The sequence below is a fragment of the Tribolium castaneum genome, chromosome 5, assembly GCF_031307605.1.
Source record: "Tribolium castaneum strain GA2 chromosome 5, icTriCast1.1, whole genome shotgun sequence".
Taxonomy (NCBI): domain Eukaryota; kingdom Metazoa; phylum Arthropoda; class Insecta; order Coleoptera; family Tenebrionidae; genus Tribolium; species Tribolium castaneum.
Window position 1 is genome coordinate 5,821,432 of NC_087398.1, and position 20,386 is coordinate 5,841,817.

Here is a 20,386-nt window from a genome sequence, read left to right on the forward strand (position 1 = left end):
TTATAAATTACTGATGAAATAATAGCGGTAACTTTACAATAGCTTTGGGCGTGTTATGCAACCCAACATACGCAAAGCTCCTAATCTTAGCAGCAATAACATATTCGTATTTGTAATTTACACCAAAACTGGCATAAAATGTTTTAACCAAAGTCTGCGAGCCAACAATTGCAAGATATTTCGTTCAAGAGGTATAATTTAGAAGTAAAGAAATGTTTATTTTCTGTAGTAGCTAAGTTTAGTTTGTGAATATTTAATGCAAAAAACGTGTTGAAAAGCCGGAAAGTGTGAATGAATTTATGGTGCAAGCTCACTGCATTGCCTCTAAATAATTCAAAGTGCGTCACCGATCCGGAACGAATCAGCTTGTGAAAAAAATATAAAAATGAGTGTTTACTGTTGACCATAAATTTCGCTGCAAGGTGCTTTACAATTCAGCACGTTGTCCGAATTTGAATTGTAAAGTTCGAGTCAAGCTCAAGCCACCGCAATGCAGTTTGCAATACGTCACCATTTTCTATTTTGCCGGTCGGCGAAATGAAATATTTTTATTTACTATTGCTTTTTAAAATCAAATAGGACAAGGAAAAATTCTGATAAAAAATGAATTATTCATAACGCATCAAAACCAGTATCGACTCAATACTTTGGAAAAAAAAGGGAATTTTTATTCTCGCTCGTCTAGGGAATTAATTTATTAATAAGTCCTTCGAAAAGTACGTATCGCTGCGTGATCCAAGCGGAGTGAATGAAAAAAAGAAATTATAACCGACGTATTCCTGCCGTTGCCTCGAGAAAGTTTTTAAATTCAATTACATCCTTTCATGTCTCGCATAAAAGACGTCAATTTTAAAAATCTTCTCGGTCTTTTCATTACAAGATTTGGCAAATCTAATACGAAATTAATAACGGCTGGCTTTGAGAAGATTTGCCTTATTAAAGTGATCAAAGTCGATGCAATTAGCAGCAAATACAGGAAATTAAACGAAAAGTTTCGAAAAATTATCACACGCTTTAATTTATTACACTCAATTGGGCACAAACACTCCGTTAAATTGCAATTATTTTAAAACTAAAATGACGGATTTGCATAATTTAAACGAATTAGCTGAAGCTTCATAATTCATTTAAAATGAATGCTCAATTAAATTATTCCCTGTTCCAAAATTTATACACTTTGTTGTGCCTTGCTATTAAATTTGAAATAGTCCTAGTAAATAATGCAAAGTTTTAAACTGAATACTTTATTATATGGTTTAATAGAATTACAACTGGCTACAAGTAATAGTAGTACATAACTGATAAACGGATAAAAAGAATAATAATACATATTATGTTACTGCAGAAGTCATGCTTCAAATATTTTATTTATCAACGCCAGTGCAATCAAGGTTTCTTGAATCCTTTTGTCCATTTTTTCAACGGAGTAGATAGAAATGTAACCTTAAATAAAACATACGTAATAAGCTAATGTAGTAAAAATAAGTTAAAAAAATTACAATAAATTTTGTGGCCGTTAATAAAGATGATTTCTGAAATATAAAAATGTATTAGGACGGTTGAAATAAACTTCACTATGATTCTTACTATTCTTTTCATAGCGGCGACAAATTCAGGATTTAGTTCTTGCTTGGGTGTGTCCTCATCTCTGCAGATAGTGATTCTAACCACAACATCTACGAAAAATAAAATTAAACTTCAATGTAGCTTAGGAAGAAAAATAACACTTTTAATTAAAAAAAAATATGCAAAAATAAGTTTGATAAAAAAATACTTTTTTGGAACAGATAAATAGAAAATATCTAAACAAATAAATAATAAGGTATTAGAAAATAGTACGATTTGCTTACAATCTCCTTCTTCTTCAGATTGCGTCTTATTGTATTCTTCTTCTTTACGATTTCGGGTGACTTGATGTTGCAACGGAATCGCATTCTTTAAACTGTTACCAAAGTTTGAGTATTTGTTTTAAAAATTTAATTTCAACTTACGCCAAACAAATGACCGAACAGATCAAAGCCATTTCGTGGATGTTCCTCATGATGAACGTGTCTTAATTACTCGCGAGCTGGCCGACTAATGAAGCAACGTTTCCAGCCGTGTTATGACTCAAATAAGAATTCTTAGATAAAGTTACTTGAAGCTTACACATTGCGCTTTTGATAACCAGGAGTGATGCAATCGGTGGATTCTTCGCAATGGAAAATTTTCAAATGAAAAAATAAAAAACAAAAACAACCCCTTCACAATGACAGAATAAAGTGTCACTTTTTAAGATGGTAGAACAGGCGACGATTAGCAAAGCGAAAAAGTGGCTTTTGACAGTGGTGCTTCCCCTTGTAATTGCCGTGTTATTCATCTGTGCAGCATCATCGATTGGAATCATGATATACAGACTGAAGAGGGTTCATCAGCAGAAACATGTGCCCGTGCACGAAGAAGACGACAAAATATTTTAAAATAGGGGTCGAAAAGAGTGACTGACCAAGACAAATACTTGCCCATATACTTTAAGTAAAAATGTAATCAATGTTTTTGGTACCTACTGTAACATTAATAAAATAAAATTGAAGCAAACGGTAATAATTATTACACACAACGAAGATATTTTATCGTAATCAATTCATTCCTCCAGTTTATCTGGCAATTTTCACGCGAATAAATATTTTAACGACGAGTGTAATCATCAAGGGTTCGTAGATACGGAAATCCATTGGTCCGTAAAATTCCCTAATCTCGATGCTACACCAGATTCTCTTGGAGTCAGAATAGAGGATTTTCGAACAAGACTGTAACGTGCTTCGAATCCGAAATTTTATTTAATACAAATGAATGGGACAAAAATTACTACAAAATAATGCAAAGTTACTCAGAGCAAATAAAAAACAAGAACTGAGGAGCTAATTGCATACAGCGTAGTTGAATGAAGAGAATTGAATCGACTAATTGCTAACTCTGTTTAGCAAAGGTAGGTATTTGGTGATCGATACCAGACAAACCAAAATTTAATACAATTACTGCTCTCCCTAATGCAGTAATTTGACACAGTACCATATAGTTAAAGTGTCTCCAATCCTTTAAAAACGTTATTATTAAAAATCAGCCGTTGTACGACATCTAAGGGTGTTGTAATAAACTGACGAAAATTTTCTTTAAAGCAGATGCAGTAGCTACGAGAAATGTAATACTAATAACTCAGTTGAGATGTTTCATAATCATAACGCAATATGAATGCAAACAGATATAAAAAAAATCGCCGGTCAAGCTTAATTGGTCAGAGTTACATTAAGTAAAGCCTGGAAAGGGCTACGTTTAAAAATGTTTTTTTAATATTTTCGCTTTTGGAACAAAAAATTGATACTTAATAGACTTTTACCTTTGCGTTATTAATTATTATGTCCACATAATGATTCTTAAAAAAAATTAAAACTCTTAAAACAGACGATGCTTGGAATGGATTATTATTCGAATTGTTTTGGTATTTTGGGGTATTTTAAACTTGAAAAAAAAAACAATTTATTCAGAAAAAATTGGTTTATTTAAACTATTTGGAGAACAACAAGTAAATTAAATTTATATTGGTCTTTCCGAGAGTTACATTCCACGTATTTATTTAAATTAAAATTTTGCTTAGTACGAGAAACATATTAAGTTACGTTAACATGAACACTTGTTTTCTCTTTATCCGAGATTATTCCGAAATGAACGCCCAGTTTCAGTTAAATTCCATCTCGCGTACCTACAGGCGCACAAAAGTTTTGCCATAAACCCTTGCTCCATAGAAATAAAACACAATGAATATTTTGATTTTATTATCACTCTTATCTGCATACGCTTGTTATTTGTAAGTAAAAAATGTTCATACGTGTTACCGATGATTAATCATTGCAGAATATTTTTTATCCCCACACCCCGACCCGACATAAGCCCATTCAAGGATAATAAAACAACGTTCAACTAAACACACATTTATTGTTACAAACTGTACTAACACGAATACTTTTTGTAAAAAGTTTAGGACTTAATTAATTAAATAAACAAACTGTGTAAATTTATAAAAATTTCGATTGCCCACTGGAAAATCTATCATCAAGCAGCTGCGCCTTCTTCAAAACAGCTTTCTTCTGCGCTTCATCGAACCGATTGACTTGGAGATCAATATCGCGACTAAACGGCCGTCTCTCACTCGGCTCCTCCTAAAACAAGGAAAATCAAGCCCCAAGTGAACTCACCCTAAAACCCACCTTTTTCTTCGTCTTCATCTTCCCCTGATGCATTTCCAACAAACTCTCCTTATTCTTTTTTTTATGCTTCTTGGAGATGCTCTCCTGCTCCTCATCCCGTTTCCGGATCTCCTTCAGCTCGGCTTCCTTCTTCAAATCAACCTTCTTCGTTTTATCACTTTTCTTATCGGGAGTATCAGTCCAGGATGATCTATCGGACATGTCAGGGCCGGCCTTGGACCTAAACTGGCGAGGCCCCAAACCAAATTTAGACGCCTTGACTTCCGGCAATTCCAACATCCATTCTTCACGAACTTTTTTCGCATTTTGGGCCGGTTCCAATTGGTCCATTTTCAACTGTAACGCCCTTTCTTCGAGAGCTAGCTGCGCTTTTGAATAGTTTGAAGCACCGGCTGGGAGAGGACCGTAAACATCTTCATCGCTTTCCTCCCTCTCTGCTTCTTCTTGGAGCTTTTGGCGAAGATGGGGAGGTAACTGGGGCCCTATCCTTGTTTTTTCCTCCTCCTCCTCCTCCTTTTGAAGCAAGTGGGGAGGAAGTTGAGGCCCAATCGAATCATTATTTGGTTCAATTTCTTCTTTTCTGAGCATGTGGGGAGGCAATTTTGGACCAATGGAAGGTGTATCTTCGATTTCTTTTTTCAGGGGAGGTGCTGTCGGACCTATCGAAGATTCGTCTACTGTTTCTTCTTTCCTGAGCATGTGGGGCGGTAATTTGGGACCAATCGAAGATCCGTTCCTTTCTTCAGTTTCTTCTTTTCTACCCAGGTGGGGAGGTAACTGGGGTCCAATATTGGGTGTTTCTGTTTTGTTTGCTTCTGAAGTTTCTTCTTTTGCGATGCGGGGAGGTTGTGGCTCTTCCACTTTCAATTTTTTTTGAACTTTTAAAGGAGATTTTCTTCTTTCTGTTTCGTATTTCTCGCGATTTTTAAGCCGATTTTTCGGTGTTTCTGATCTAGATCTGCCCTTGTCGCGTCTTTTGGGAGATCTAGATTTGTCTCTGTTGCGTCTTTGGGGAGATGTGGATCTGTCTCTCCATCTTCTGGGAGACCTAGACCTAGATCTGTCTCTAATTCGTCGCTTTGGTGATCTAGACCTAGACCTAAGTCTTCGCCTTCTTGGAGAAACAGACCTAGATCTGCATCTACTTAAAGATAGATTTTTCTGGTGCTTATCTCTGATACTTTCTGTCTTAAAACGTATTCCCTCGTCCGAGTCTTGTGACTCAGAGTCAGAAAACTGGTTCATTTTTTCTGTAAACAAAAGTGATTTTAGTGAGGAAAACACAGCCGGGCTTTGGTGTATAAAAACGTGAGGTAACGTGGTCTAACCTACTACAATTTCTAACTTTTAAGATAACATTTTTAGAATTTTCCTAGAACTGTATCTCACACTTTTCAACAGTCCTGCTGTTGCAATTGATTTCAAACTCTGTCTGGCGGAAGATTTAAAAACAATGTCTCTAATACAAGTGGCAACGATCAGATCGCAATCAGGATCATACGCTACTGCTCTTAGGACATCCTCAGTGTCTTGTCTGAGCACCCCCTTGTTCCAGAACCTAGTCAAGGCCTTTTGGGGCCATCTGGGCAACTGATTCAAATGATGAAGTCTCGCTAAAGGACTAACATCTTGCGAACAAGACGAACTAACTTCCTGTTTCTCCTTATCAGTTTCTTGCAATATCGGAAAGTCCACATAATCGGTCAAAGTGCTGATAAAAGGGCCGTACAAGTTCCTGAACCCTAGCACTTGCGGCTTGACTATGTTCTCAACCTTGTTTTTATTTTCGCCGAAAGTCATCCGAAAATCGCCCGAGTAACTCAAATTACTAATCGTGTGGTAAAACTCGTACTCGCTGAACGTGTCAGGCAGCAGCAAGAGGGCACAATGCACCGCTGACTGCAAGTTCAACTGTAGCGCAGTTTGCAGCTCCGCGTTCGAGCTCTTCTTGATTATTTCCACCGGTTTGTGCAACCGGCCCGCGAGATACAAGTCCGACCACTCAAGCAAATCCGTGACCAAGTCCTTGGTCGCAATAACCCCGTATTTAATCCAAACGCCTTCCAGCGGCACCAAAGTATTAAAATACACTTTCGCACCGAAATTCTCCTGAAACTGCGCCACGAAATTGTGCCCGAAGTACTTCAAGCCGCTGTAGTGCGAGAAATTCTCCTTCATGTTCGCCTCGTGCCAAGCACTGGGGTTATCAACACAGTAAATTAAGTCGATCATGTTGTCCTTTGGCTTCTTTTCGATCTGCTTTTTCACAGCGGAGCCGTAGGCAAAGCAGAACGTGAAGTTCTGGGGGAATTTTGATAAGATTCTGGCGTAAATGGGGGCCACTATCATGGGTCTTGTACTTGCCATCTTGCCACATAACCTTACACTAGGCACGGGGATTTGGATTTATGGGCGAATGTGTAACATGGAATTATTCATCAAGGAAACGGTTTACGACGCAGATAAAGGGCAATTTGTTTAAATTTTGAAGGTTTATATAACCTCAAAATTATGCGTTGGGAGAAAATACCTACCATCAAATGAACTACCACTGCCAACAATAAAAGCAAAAGCACCAAAAAAATATTAAAATCCTTTTTTTCACTCATTTTTCTAGTTGATTTTTTTATCTAAACTACCCAAGGCAGGTTTATTACTGTAAATAATTGTAATTTATTGTAATTAGGACTGCGACAACAATAAAAAAGAATTTTGAGATTATTTTGGCAATAATGTTTTTGAGAAAAAAAAGCGGGTGTTTAAAATTCGCTCAAAATAACTTTATTTTTCTCTACTATACTCAAGAGTGATACAAGTTAGGCCAATACACCTACAAATCTGATGATTCAATGTCTCGTAATCACTTTATTGACTCTCTGTTTAATAATAGAAGCAACAAAAAACACAACGTACGCTATAAGGAACACAATAAAATACACAAGAAATTCGCGTTGGGGGGTAAACATGTAAATCCCGACGTCGTCATTAACAGCACAAACCAGGATAGCATTCATTAGATATGCCGCAAAATAAATAAGTCCAAATACCATTCCAAAACAATTATTGTGTTGAATTTTCGCAATTTCTGCACTTATGGCTGTAATAATGAAATAATGAATCATTCCAAACAGGACGTAACAGACGTAGTTGAATAAGATATAACCATTGGAAAAAGCTATACCACAAAGAAGTAAAATATACTGAAATCCGGATAGAACATGCATCGTAACTACGGTTCTTGATTTCCAATCTATCGATTTAAATCCGGCAACGACGACCCCCAGAAACGCTAAAAAGCCCAAAGTGGCTTCAATTGTCCCGTTGTACTTGCTTTTGTGTACGTTGGCCCATAATGGTTGGATAAAAGTCGAGATCTGAGTGTAGGTCCACAGTGAAAATGCGCACCAAAATGACCAACGTTGAATATGATTTTGTTTAAAATTTTCTACGAAATTTGATTGAAACAAAAATAATTTATCTCCGATTCTGTTCGGGGGTGCTTTTTGTACAGTGGTGGACGTGGTGGAGAAATGGTACACGTTTTCGCCGTCAGTCGGGAGAAAAAAAGTTGTAATTGTGGCTAAAGCACTCACTGAAATTTTTTATAGCAATATAAATGATTTAAAGTTTGCTAAATTTACCAGCTAGGTTTAAAACGTACAGTTCGTCGCAGCTCATTCCATCACTGTTATGGAAAAGCTGTCCTAAAATCGCAGACAGAGTCTTGCCCATCAGGGCAGCTATTCGGGCATATGCCGTTGCCCGTTGGTACGTCGTACCGTCATAATGCCCATAGATGAAAATAAAATAGGCCACTTCTGTTGCCACTGACCCACCTCGAAAAACCTAATACGAATATTTCTTTTTCTATAGTGTTCATAAAAATGACAAACCTCCGAAAACTCCATTGCTATAACGGTGGTGCCCCATTTTTTCACACTAATGGACACCAGTTCAAACAAGGCCGAGATTATAATTAATGTTTTATACCCGATGAGGTCCGCCAAAAGAAACACAAACAAAGAATGAATCGCGGAGCTGTAACTCAAAACTGGGAGAATATCACGACGGACTTCTTTCTCCGTTAGATTTTTATGTGTGACGAAAAATTCGTAAAGGAACGGATCCACGGGGCGCAAATTTATGAGAAATCCGAAGACGTAGAGCAAATAGATGCGCTTAAAGCCCGACATTTCGGAATTTTCAACACACAGTTTTGAACTAATAATTGTAAAATTGGCGCTAATGTGTGCATACTGCAAGTGTGTTTGGGTCAAACAGATTTCGTCAATAAGCTTATCTTGTTAATTTTATAATAATCGGCGGCTGTATAAAGACAATATTTGCTTTTTTGTTCATAAATGAGCGCTTTTGAAAATAATTTTGCACAAATAAAAGTAAATAAAGGTGACTACGACCTGATAATTTTTTGATTAGTATGTACGTAGTTTTTTTTTTAATTTGCGGAAATGTGAGCAAATTATAGGTACGTCGTTAATTCCGTCGATTTATTGTTGCAACCTTTGAGAAAGTAAGTTTTTATCTGGCACCAGATGGTATTGTATTGTGTATTTCGACCTTCATTGAAATTTTAATGTAATTTTATTAGTTAAAATTAATTTTTCCTTTATCAGCTTTTTATACAAAATTAGGGGTTTATCTATCCAGTTTTAGAATAAACTGCCGTCATTTTTTAATAATAATGAAGCTTAAAGTTAATTGTTTAGCTTTAACAATTAAGATAAGACAAGGAATATTGCTTTAAAATAATACGCCAAAATTTTAATAAGCCTACTGGAACAGAACAAACGATCTACTCGAACCAAAGTGGCGGCAGAATAATCAAAGTATGAATTTAAGTAATTTTGGAATATTAAAACTGCAAATACATTTTCTATTTATTTTAATCACCAGTGTAGAAACAATATAATACTTAGAAAATAATCCGTCCTTTACCATTTTTACAGTTTGTTCCCCAAAGTTTGGTGACACTGCAAATAAAGATCATGTGTAAAAAAAAACACGGAAATGTTCTGTTACATCATTTATCACAATATGAAATGCATTATAAAACATTGCAAAAATGTAGCTTTCAGTCCGGACTTTTATTTACATATACATCCAATTACAAAACATTGTAAAAAATTTGGTTTCGGTATAATACACAATATTATAGTAAAAATAAATAATTTGTTACTTTACATTTGTTACAGTTTCATAAATAGCTTTGGCCACGTAATCCACATTGCCTGGAGTGACTCCACACATGCTGATACGGCCCGATTTCAACATATAGATGTGGTGTTTCTCAACCATGTGCAAGGATTGTTTTTCTGAAAACAGTCGCAAATAAAACACACTTTAATTGGTAATAAACTTTACCAGTCAGTCCCGTGTACGAAAACATGCCGATTTGCGCCGTGATATGACTCCAGTCTCCCGGAGTGTTCAATTTTTCCAAAGCTGCCCTCAAAGCTTTTCTCATTTCGATAATCCTGGTCGCCATCGTCCTAATACAACCTTTCCACTGTTCGAACAACTTTGGATCGCTTAAAACGTGTGCCACAATTCTAGCACCGTGACTAGGCGGGTTCGAGTACATCCCCCTCACTAGTAAAGTCACCTGTGACTTAACTTTGGGGATAACATCGGTCGTTTTGGTCACAAAAGTCAAATTACCAACACGTTCGTCTAAAATTCGTGTGAAAAAAACCGCAATCTTATTACAAAACTTGCAACCTACTGTACAAGCCGAAATTTTTCGCGAATGATTGTGCACACAATAGCTCAAATCCCCTGCTGACGAAATATCTGACCGTCCAGGCGTCCTTCTCCAGATCGCCTGAGGCAAAGCCCTGATACGCGGAATCGAAAAACGGGAAGAGTTTCCTCTTTTCCATAACATCGGCGATTTGGGCCCACTGTTCCTGCGTGGGGTCGCATCCTGTGGGATTATGGGCGCAGGAGTGCAGGATTATGACTGAGTTTTCAGGCGCTTTGTTGAGGTCTTCCAGAAAGCCTTTGAGGTCGAGGCCGCGGGACTCCGATGACCAGTATCTGTATTCTTTGATGTCGTTGAAGCCGGCGTTGGTGAATACGAGTTTGTGGTTCTCTATGACGAGAGTTATGATTGGGCTAGAAGGGGAAGAATTGGGGAGGCTTACCCCAGGTGGGTATGGACACGTAGAAGGTTTTGTAGCCGACGGTTCGGGCCAGAAATTCAGCCCCAACGCGAAGACAGCCCGTGCCGGATAGGCACTGGACCCCAAAAGCCTGAGTTTTTAAATGAAATAAATAGAGACTTCCTTTTATTGATCAGAAACATGTGTGATGTTTCATTGAAAATAAATATTAAATGACCATATTTACAATAAAATTTTTGATTTTAAAATTACGTTGGGCACATTATTTTATTTATTAGCAAATTCAGACGTCGTAGTATAATTTCCGATTAGTACGCTTCATTTATGAAAACAATCAGAAGTTGTAAATTGAACTTTAAAAAATGCAAGCTGTATTTAATATTTTACCTTTTTTCACTGGAAATTCCATAAAAAGTCAGTTGTTATTCAGTGTAGCAAAGCAAAGAGACATACTTTTATACAGAGTGAAATCAAAATGCATTTAAAATGTAGCTTTTACGAAAGCCAAGGAAAGATTTTCAACCATTCTATAATTACGGACGGGACATAATTTTGCCAATTTTTATTTTCAGAATAACTTATCTTTTTTGAAAAAGATAGTAGTAATACTTAAGGTGATGTTATTAATTTAAAAGTCCATAAAAATATAAAAACTGAGTCTAAAATAAGTAAGAAAATTTAATTCTTTAAAAATCCTCTAAACACACATAAAAAAACACTCAAATAAAAATGTCATGACGCAATTTTCATAAAACAAATTTAGAAATCAGGAAGAACTTTAAAAATAATTTTTGTAAGCTCTATTCGAGTTTCTAAATTTAAAAGCAAAAACCCAAACTTTCCGTCTGTAAAACGAACAAGAAAACATGATTATATTATTCCCACGAAAATACTAACTAAACTGTTGATTTTTAAAGCATTTTTCCTTAAATCTCTTGATTTCTGCCGTCCTATTGCTCATTTTGAGATTAAATAAATTAAATCTTTTGTTTAATCTATTTTAATAATTAGACAAAACAAAAATATTCATTAGTAAACTTTGTTTAAATTCATTTTTCATTGTTAGAATTTCACGGAACAATAGTACATAAAACATAAAATTCATTAAATATGTATAATATTTACTAAAATCAATAAAGATATGTTGAAATAATTATTTGTTCCAGAAAGCTGTTTTTCCTTCAACAAAATAATAAAGTTGTAATATTATTATCCATTAAAACACAATTGCTAACACCCTAAAAACACGTAATTTTAGATTAGTCTTTCCGATGTTATAAACGGAAATTAATTTTTAACAAACACAAGTAATTGTTCTTTATCTCTATTAGTGCAAATAAATATATGCTTTAAAAAAACAATTTAAAAATAGATAATTCATTTCACATGACGTCAAGAAATTATGTATGAAAGTCATCATCATCAATAACATAACACGTGATAGATACGGCAATATGCAAATACATTTTGAAGTGTTTATTATTTAAATATAGTCTGATAAGATTTCACAAGTAATTCAATTGACTTGATAATGCTAAAAGAGTTAAACATTTCATATTATGAAACAGCTTATCAGTCGACGTAAACAAACAAATTAGCACACGTTTAAAACGTGTCAAATTATAGAACAGATAATTGCAGTTTTCATCAGCTGAAATAAAAAAAAAAAAAGATAAAAACCAGCCTTGAAAGTAACCTGAATTTCCTCTATTGAGCAATTCAGTCGTACTTTCTAGCCGGCAATCAGGCACAAAATCGGGGGCATTCACAAATCATTCCGAAATAAAATAAAAACCATTCACAAAAAAACCATGCCGCATTCCACATTAACACCCCTACAGACCCGATTTTCCTTGAGAGCGGGACTATCAGCCCCCAGCAGCATCTGAGTGGCCGCCGAGCTGAAAGTGTCCAAGCCCAAAACCGGCAAATACTCCTTGTTCAGTTTCTCATCGGCAGCAAGGATTTTTTCGGCTTCGCGAACCACTGGCAAAACCCAAGGTTGACCCTCATTAGTACGATACGCTATAAAAGTCAAACTTACAAGCACTGCCACACGAAAACACCCAAACCAGACTCACCTCCAACCCCCAAACTGACTTTATTCGGGCTCGTGTCGGCGGCGAATTGCTGGTTCAAGGCGAAGACCTCGATGGGGGGCCCTTGCTCCACTTTGGCGAATCTTGACATGTTCACTGCTCGCGATCTCGGGGAAAACGCCGAAAATTTGCACTGTTTTGAGTATTAGAATTTGATTGAGATAACCTTTTTGACCCGAAACGGATTCAAGGGCATCTGCGCACCAAATTTTGACAGGACTTTTGAACTACAAGAGTCCACGCTTGATCTACGATTCTCTCATTTACGCAAAAAATAACTGATTGGACCAAAATATATCAGAATCATTACAAGAAACATAATAAGGCACGTCTTGTGCTACATATTTATCAACAAATAAGGGCCAAAATATTGTTTTTTTTTATTATTTCCCCTTCTACACAATTTTGACAGTCAGCTGTTGTCATCAGTGTTGTCAAAGCTGTTCAAAACATTTATTAATTTCCCGTGTTTTATAATTAATAAGAATTCTAGTGAGTGTGTGCAGGGGAAGGTCAGTGTCCGCTTACAACCCCCTACCATTGACGCAACCCAATCAATCGAATTAAACCCAAACATAAATAATTTTCTGACCACGTATTACCTGTGTCGTTATCAGTGAAAGTGGGATTATACGCTTTTCCAGAAATTGCACAATGTCATCGACGGTTCCTCTCATCCTGGAGGAAGACTGCGAACGGGGGGGCAAAGACTTCGACGAAGAAGGCATCGAAAATGACTTCGCTTACCGCAACAATGTCATGCAAGCCTCCAAGACCATCCGTCTGGGCTTCATTCGCAAAGTTTACGGATTACTTAGCATGCAGTTGCTCCTAACTATCGTGGTAGCGTCGATTTTCATGTTCACGCCACAGATTAAGACTTTCGTCCACGAAAAGTATGATTCTAGACTTGCAAACCCGAACTTACAAATGTTTGCAGTGACTGGATGCTGTTGGTCTCATTCATTCCTAGTATTTTTCTACTTATTGCCCTCATTATCAAAAGGCGGGACACCCCAGCTAATTTGATCCTTCTCGCGGCTTTTGTACGTATAGCTACTTTGTTGGAATTTAATCCAAGTTTTGCGAAATTTTAGACAGTGGTTGAGGCCTACACTGTTGGGGTTATTTTGACTTACTACTCCCAAGCAGTGGTGCTTCAAGCCCTTCTCCTGACCCTGGTCATAGTGGGAAGCTTGACCTTTTACACTTTCCAGACAAAACGCGACTTCTCAGCCATGTATTCAGGGTAAGTTAACGTCTGGCCATTGATTTTGAAATGAAAATTTTGTGTGCAGTCTATTCGCAGGTCTGGGCATTTTGATTGTTGGTGGATTTTTACAAATCTTTTTCCACTCAAGCACTTTCGAAATTGTAATCTCCTTAGGGGGCGCATTCTTATTCTGCCTCTTTATTATTTTTGATACACAAATGATGATGCAAACTTTATCAGCTGAAGAGTACATTCTGGCCACTATCAATCTATATCTCGACATAATCAATTTGTTTCTGTACATTTTGCGTATTTTGCAGGCAATGAACCGGCAGTAATGCTTTTCATGTACTTTTTATTATCCAGATTAAAGCAAAATTGTTGTTCTTTATGCACAGTTTTATGTTCCAAGAATAGTGAGTCATTGTTCCTGAAGGAGTACTACAATCGCTTGACTTGCACATTAACAAATTGTGATATGTATACATTTTATTGAGTTCACTAAAATAATATGAAAGTCGTTAAAATTTTTTTTGTCGACACTTTCATATGTTGTATAAAAAAATTTATAATAATAAAAAATATTATTTTTATTACTGTCCTTTAAGTTCCCTCACTCACGGTGGAGAGATTTGATTGCTACTTTGTTCACTTAACGATATCTTTCTTTGGGAAGGATAAAAAAAACATTTTTTTTATTAAAACATTATATTATAGCGTTGTTGGAGTTCACGATGAAATATTCAGTTGTATAACACAATTAGAAAACAACACATTTTAACGAACATTTTCTTGAATAAGTTTTTCCTAACACAGCCTATAAAATAAATAATTGAGTTTCTGTTAAGACAAAAAAATGTCATAAAGGAAGATGTATTTGTTAATCTTATGATTTTTTCATGAGCACGTCAGTTTGGTATTAAGTAACTATTTAAATTTTCTAAGTACAAAAATAAGTAATATTTTATTGGTACGACTTAGCTGTTCCCAAAAATTAATTAATATATCTCAAGAAACTTAATTTCTGGGTGGAAAATTTACATGTATATTATTTGTTTAGTAAATACCATGATTTAATTATTCTGATTAGAGTATGTTTGAAAATCACATCATAATTCAGTGCTGGGATAAAAAAAACACAAATATCTCGTTCTTCATATACGCAGGATTAAATCTATAAGTCTTAAAAATCCAAGTAAGAGTATTAGGAAGCAAAATATCACCCTTTTGGTAGAAATCAGTGCTTAAATTAAGAGATTCTCAAGCTACACAATATCTTTAACGTATAAACATCTGTACGTATTGTAGTTTAATTATCGAAAATGTAATAAAATCCTATAAAAAAGGCACAACAATCCGCTTGGTTTCAAAATCATTCAACTTAATAAATATAAAAACGACTAGTTAAAAAGGAACTACGTAGTGGAAGGTTCCTGAACAGAACTCCTCCTACGGCCCGGCCCTTCGGCATGAACCATCAAATCAAAATCAGGCCCTTCCAACGACCGACTCAACAGCCTATCCCACTGTTCAGGTGTGGCGGGACATTCACTCATATTATGCAAAAACTCTCTCTTAATGGTAGGTGACGGATCTGGAAATAAAAACTAGACCCCCAACCCCTAACAATTTTACCAACACTTACACAAATAGCCGTTCTGTGCCCTGATGGTCTCCTGTTTTATAATAATTTCGTTCGTAATGTAAGCCTCACGTCTGATGCGGTCTTTTAAATCACCCGGTATATCAGGAATACACCATTTTATTATAATAATGATAAAAGCTACGATATTTTCGAAGACAACGACGAACGCTAGACGCGCCGCCAAAATGTGCCAGTAGATGGCCGTGGGTTGGTACCGTTGAGATGACTCGGGGGGTTGCCGGAAATCGGGGTATCTAAACAATTATTTTTCTCTCGATTTGTAAACCACACACTCACCTGCATATCGCCTCAGAGGCGTAATTGCGAGGCGCCGATTCGTTTTGGAAGTGAGATGTGTTGAAGTAAGACAAGGAGAAGTTCAAGTATCCGGTGAGACTGTGATCTTTGCTTACGTACATTGTGTATATGATACGCGGGATGAATTCGGACGTAAACGCAATAATAAAGCCCTAAAAATTACAATGTAAAATTTAAAAATGACGCATTGTTTTTACATTTGTCACAACTGAAAGTTTCCCAATCGAATCTAAAATCCGGTACCAAACCCCGATGTCTTTGACTCTCTGACTGACCGGTCGCCGATAAAATGTTATCAATTTTCGGGCGTCGAGACGCATCTCAAGGACGTTGTTCAACAGAGCGAAAAACGGCGCCAGGGGAAAAGCCGCTACGAAGATTGTTACGAAGCCATATTGCAAAACTATTAGAAAAAATTAAATTAATGTCAAATGATTTTTCGGGGATTTACCCATTTCGAGGTATTCGGGGAAGAGGCTTCTAGGGCCCCACTCGACTAGCTTATAGTCTTTCAACCACTGAGGCCGCGATTTTTTATACGACGGGTCTTTGGAAAGTCCAGTCTTGACTTTAACAGTGTTTAGCCATTTGTAAAATAGTGGAAAAAGCATTTCCAGGACCGTATTCATGGCTTGCTTGCCGATCATGATTATGGCTAGCTGGATACAGAGTTCCATCAGGCACCCGCCAGGACCACACTGGAATTTTTTCGTAATAATATTTGCATTTTTTTCCCGAAAAAATTACCTCTTCTTGCCTAAACCCAAATAACTTTGAATAATCGTCAGGGGAGCCGATAAATTTGCCTTTTATAAACGCTATGTAAAAAATGGAAGCGTAATAATTCACGAATTGGAGAAGATAGATTTTGAGCGTTAAGGAGTCGTCGAATTCGGTCTGCGTACGCAAAAGCTCGAACTCTGTCAAGTATTCAGCCACGTAGTTGTAAATCTGAACGAAAAATTAGTTTGGTTTTTTGGACAATTTACAATAACTCACCCAATTAAAAATTACAATGCAAAATAAATTAATACAAGCTGCGGTACAAGTTGTAAACAGAATAGCTTGACTGTTATCAACCGTATCAGCATAGACCCTCAAAGCGAACAGGACTGACATGCGATAGACAACTATAGCTACCACAGTAGCTAAGGCCAAAGTGACCTAAAATTAGTTATGCTTACAACGTAATTAAATTTTATTAATTACCAGTAACATAACAACCGAGAAACTAAAAATGGTCACGGGGACCCGCAGCCGCCAGAAGGGCACATGCGGTTCCATAATATTCGTAACGACATTAACTTCCTGTCTTTTAACATGCGCAAGCCTTGCCAAATACTGCGGCCTCGGATGCTCCTCCTGTATATCAAAACCTGTCAAATCCCACCTGTGTGTGATTTCCGCCGAGTATCGCTTCCACAATTCGAGAAATAGCGCCGCTGGAAGATTAAATCACGCACAAATTCATGCCAAAAGTAGTTTTTTTACCCCAAAATGACATAAAAATTGCAAAAAATACGGTCGTTGCGTTATCGAACAGATAGGTGATTCTGGCGTGAGTGCACGTCTCTTTCAAATCCCAATAGTTACACCAGTGGTTGCATAATGGACACATTTTGAAGGTGAAGTTACCGTTACAAATATCTTCGCTTGGTTTGTTGTAATACAGGGTGACGCACGAATAGATGAAACATGCTAAGCCTACGACGGCCGCTGGGAGCAACATGTGGGTGTAAAAACCCAACCAGGCGAAATAAAGCGCGATTTTCACGCCAAAGTACTCTTTGACGTAGTCGAGGGGCTGGTAGCGGTACCATTTGCTGAGAGCTGTCCATTCGTTGTAGAGGAGGTAGCGCAGCGAGCCAGGCTCTCGCAAGTCGCCCTAAGAATTTTTTTAATTTAAATAAAACTCGAAAATTAGGAAAATTAAAAATCCTACGTCATGTAGAGGATACGCCGCACTGTAGACACTGTCATTCAAAAGCCGCTCAATGCCGAAGGCAAAGTCGTCATGGTGGTTGTCACTGAACCTTTTCCTGTCCAAAATAAATTGAACGATTCGTGAGTGAATGGCCGGAGTGAAGAAACAAGGGGAATCAACATCGAATCTACAAAAATTGAAACAACGCTCGTATTTTGCTCTAATGACTCAAAACTAACATACAAATATTCTCTGTCTCGGCTATAAATCGCTGTAAAGCGTTGGTCTTTCTCGGGAAATTTCTCCGAGTCGACGATAACGTAACTCTTGAGCTTATCCCACTGACTTGTAATGCCTTCGACTATGAAATTAGTCCTCGAATGCATTTGGCGAAACGCCGGCATCTGTAAAAACGCAGCGTTCAGTTCGTGTCATTTATAAATGAAAAGCCCAAAGAACAGAAACGTAGTTAGTAAAGCTGACTCTGTTAATACAAAACACAAAATACCTGACGAATAAAGGCAGTGGCATTGTACAAACGATTGTGACGGAACTCTCTCGGCAATTTACACAACTCCTGTAGTAACAGCAAATAAAAAAAAATATTTAAAAATAAAAAAAAGAAATTAAACAATTACCTCTCTCATCGGCATGCGCAACTTCAAGATCTCGCTATACCTCCGCAGCACTTCTTTTGGTGCATGAATCTACAACTTGGCGTTAGAAATGAGGCACAAAACGTAGCGAACTATTACTTTAATAAAATTCAAACCGTTGCTTTCTTGCGGCACATATTCCAATTCAAGTCCGTCCCTGACTAAATTATTTTCAAAAAGTTTACGTTTTTGGTAAGCTTCTGGTGTGGTGGCGTCCTCTCTGAAGGCGTCCCATACGAGGACAAAATCAACCGATCTCATGCCGTCGTTGAAATAAATCGTAGGGATACGACACGATATTTTATTTTTACGACATTCGCTACTTTTATGACTAGATTCGTTATGATTTGGTTGAGTATCACAAACTGGCGATTCGAGTGAACTTTCAGGTATTATGATTCGAGGCTTGTTTTTCGGGGGATTGTCGGAAAAGTCTCTAAAAAATTAATTTTGTTAATTGCGAGGGGATTTGAACGTGAGTTTGTGCACTTGGGGACTTACGGGGCGCAACAGAGGTATCGATTGAGGATTCTCATATCGTCAGTGTGGTTAAAATGTGGAACAATATTAAAAACATGTATAGTAAGCTAGTCTGCTACCACACCCGCATTTTGATAAAAACAAATATCGACTGAACTTCGAAAGGCTAATGAGTTAATGGCAGAAACGTGCCTCTTGTTGGTTTAGAAAGTTTACTAAATTTTAATAAACGGATAACGAATAAAAGTCGGAAATTTTTAAGGTAATTTTTATTGTACTGTAATAGTTATAACACAAATAAAAATTCATTAAAAGAAGAATGAGTGCAGTACTTTTTGCTGGCATCTAATTGCATTTCCTTTTTATATTATTTAAACCGGTGATAATAGCGTTATTATTACTAATTCTGATAACAAAGGTCGCAGTTCTTGCTCTAAAATAAGTACTCGGAACAAATCAGTGTTTGCGTATACACAATAATAAAATAAAAAATGTAGTAGAGTTAAATGTTGGGCTTGAGTTATTGTTTGCGTAAGATGATCAGAGAAACAGTGTTAGTACCTGCCAACACTTGCACGTAAAAATAGATAAAATAAACAAATACAACCGCAGGTGTTAAACGAACAGACAAAGACGATTCTTACCTTCCCGTATCCATTTCCGAATCTAAATCATCAGCACTTTTATACAAATTAACAACAGACATAGCATCCATATCTAACTTATCACATGAATTGGGTTTTCTTTGCTTCACTTCAACTTCCCCATTACAGTAACTCAAAATGTGGGGCTGACTCATAAATCTATCATTTTCCAAACTGTCCCCATGCCTTACAATGGTCAGTCTCTTCTTATGGATTTTTCTTCTGGTAGGTGACAGTTCTGACGTTTCTTGTCCTGACAGTAACAAAGGGGCTGACATGGACGTTGTAATTGAGTTTTTTCGAACATTGTCTTTGGTTGTCTCTAGTGGCATCACAATTTTAATAATCTATAAAAATAGTAAAGCTTAATTTAAACACGAAACGACTAGTGGTTCATTTTTCTTGGACTAGTGAGTCACGAGCTTGAAAACGTCACATAACAGTACTTGGGTAAAAATTTACAAGTATGATAACATAGACCATAATTACATGCAGTGATAACTGACTGCTGTTATTATGTTTGTGTAATTTTTATTTAACAAAAAAGTGTTTGCTATTTTTAAACATGTCAACTGCATTCTTGTAATTTGAAACCTGATCACTTGAGTTAAAAAAAAACACATACTCACCTCACAGATTCACTGTTAAATGCGAAATAATACACATTTTACAGCGATATTACAGTGATAATATCAAGTACAAATTCCCCTTTTTAAAATAATTAGTTCTTTTGTACTACTGGTAGTTTGAATAACTTATACAGTAGATAAAAAAAAGAATCATTATTTAATATTTTTGCTAAAGAAGATAAAAGTTGGGTAATAAATATTGTGGCTCAGTTTTAGGTTCCAATTTTCTGTTTAAGTATTTTAATTTTTTATATGGATCATGCCACCTCTTAGTTCGATTCTGCAAAAAAGTTACTAAGGAAAATAAAAGTCCTAAATTGAAAATTTTTGTGCAATTTTTTACTTTACTATACTTTCCGAAACGTGTAATATTGCCTTGTTGTTCAATTTG

At 36.5% G+C, this 20,386-nt stretch overlaps 7 protein-coding genes across 13 annotated transcripts; 1 reads left to right on the forward strand and 6 right to left on the reverse strand.

Annotated features, from left to right (window-relative positions):
• Positions 1-1,261: 1,261 nt before the first annotated feature.
• On the reverse strand, positions 1,262-2,259 carry LOC103313056 (hypothetical protein). The gene is made up of 5 exons (XM_008195325.3): positions 1,992-2,259; positions 1,851-1,942; positions 1,588-1,676; positions 1,500-1,532; positions 1,262-1,443 (listed from the first exon to the last, which is right to left on the reverse strand). Exons 1-5 carry the CDS (start codon positions 2,039-2,041, stop codon positions 1,387-1,389), a joined length of 321 nt encoding a protein of 106 aa, XP_008193547.1. The 5' UTR covers positions 2,042-2,259; the 3' UTR covers positions 1,262-1,386.
• Positions 2,260-3,952: 1,693 nt separating this feature from the next.
• On the reverse strand, positions 3,953-6,853 carry LOC658282 (uncharacterized protein). Of its 2 annotated transcripts, XM_064356778.1 has the most exons (3): positions 6,779-6,853; positions 4,245-5,494; positions 3,953-4,196 (listed from the first exon to the last, which is right to left on the reverse strand). In XM_064356778.1, exons 2-3 carry the CDS (start codon positions 5,487-5,489, stop codon positions 4,053-4,055), a joined length of 1,389 nt encoding a protein of 462 aa, XP_064212848.1. In that variant the 5' UTR covers positions 5,490-5,494; positions 6,779-6,853; the 3' UTR covers positions 3,953-4,052. The 2 variants fall into 2 exon arrangements, with proteins under 2 accessions (XP_064212848.1, XP_015836062.1); XM_015980576.2 differs by lacking the exon at positions 6,779-6,853 and having other exon boundaries at positions 4,245-5,588.
• Positions 5,573-6,772, reverse strand: LOC658205 (uncharacterized protein). Its single transcript, XM_964613.5, has one exon. It carries the CDS (start codon positions 6,609-6,611, stop codon positions 5,592-5,594), a length of 1,020 nt encoding a protein of 339 aa, XP_969706.1. The 5' UTR covers positions 6,612-6,772; the 3' UTR covers positions 5,573-5,591.
• Positions 6,854-7,017: 164 nt separating the features above from the next.
• Positions 7,018-8,546, reverse strand: LOC103313067 (thiamine transporter 1). Its single transcript, XM_008195364.3, has 3 exons — positions 8,138-8,546; positions 7,886-8,090; positions 7,018-7,836 (listed from the first exon to the last, which is right to left on the reverse strand). Exons 1-3 carry the CDS (start codon positions 8,435-8,437, stop codon positions 7,091-7,093), a joined length of 1,251 nt encoding a protein of 416 aa, XP_008193586.1. The 5' UTR covers positions 8,438-8,546; the 3' UTR covers positions 7,018-7,090.
• A 584-nt stretch (positions 8,547-9,130) lies between these two features.
• Got1 (Glutamate oxaloacetate transaminase 1) lies at positions 9,131-12,696 on the reverse strand. Of its 2 annotated transcripts, none has more exons than XM_064357080.1 (7): positions 12,469-12,696; positions 12,231-12,373; positions 10,409-10,517; positions 9,988-10,356; positions 9,627-9,935; positions 9,447-9,577; positions 9,131-9,235 (listed from the first exon to the last, which is right to left on the reverse strand). In XM_064357080.1, the coding sequence occupies exons 1-7, from the start codon at positions 12,575-12,577 to the stop codon at positions 9,206-9,208; spliced, it is 1,200 nt and encodes a 399-aa protein (XP_064213150.1). In that variant the 5' UTR covers positions 12,578-12,696; the 3' UTR covers positions 9,131-9,205. The 2 variants fall into 2 exon arrangements, with proteins under 2 accessions (XP_064213150.1, XP_969549.2); XM_964456.5 differs by having other exon boundaries at positions 12,231-12,412; positions 12,469-12,694.
• A 148-nt stretch (positions 12,697-12,844) lies between these two features.
• LOC657964 (protein lifeguard 4) lies at positions 12,845-14,292 on the forward strand. 2 transcript variants are annotated; one of them, XM_964383.5, is made up of 5 exons: positions 12,845-12,998; positions 13,131-13,382; positions 13,427-13,532; positions 13,584-13,735; positions 13,785-14,292. In XM_964383.5, exons 2-5 carry the CDS (start codon positions 13,141-13,143, stop codon positions 14,035-14,037), a joined length of 753 nt encoding a protein of 250 aa, XP_969476.1. In that variant the 5' UTR covers positions 12,845-12,998; positions 13,131-13,140; the 3' UTR covers positions 14,038-14,292. The 2 variants fall into 2 exon arrangements, with proteins under 2 accessions (XP_969476.1, XP_064213151.1); XM_064357081.1 differs by having other exon boundaries at positions 12,879-13,081.
• Positions 14,293-14,844: 552 nt separating this feature from the next.
• subdued lies at positions 14,845-20,140 on the reverse strand. 4 transcript variants are annotated; one of them, XM_008195322.3, is made up of 16 exons: positions 19,996-20,140; positions 19,367-19,713; positions 18,342-18,678; positions 18,225-18,293; positions 18,095-18,163; positions 17,830-17,990; positions 17,605-17,773; positions 17,154-17,547; positions 16,872-17,104; positions 16,662-16,826; positions 16,410-16,613; positions 16,114-16,360; positions 15,860-16,065; positions 15,642-15,814; positions 15,345-15,598; positions 14,845-15,293 (listed from the first exon to the last, which is right to left on the reverse strand). In XM_008195322.3, exons 2-16 carry the CDS (start codon positions 19,696-19,698, stop codon positions 15,115-15,117), a joined length of 3,192 nt encoding a protein of 1,063 aa, XP_008193544.1. In that variant the 5' UTR covers positions 19,699-19,713; positions 19,996-20,140; the 3' UTR covers positions 14,845-15,114. The 4 variants fall into 4 exon arrangements, with proteins under 4 accessions (XP_008193544.1, XP_008193545.1, XP_064213149.1 ...); XM_008195323.3 differs by lacking the exon at positions 18,095-18,163; XM_064357079.1 differs by lacking the exon at positions 19,996-20,140 and having other exon boundaries at positions 19,367-19,939.
• Between the last annotated feature and the right edge of the window lie 246 nt (positions 20,141-20,386).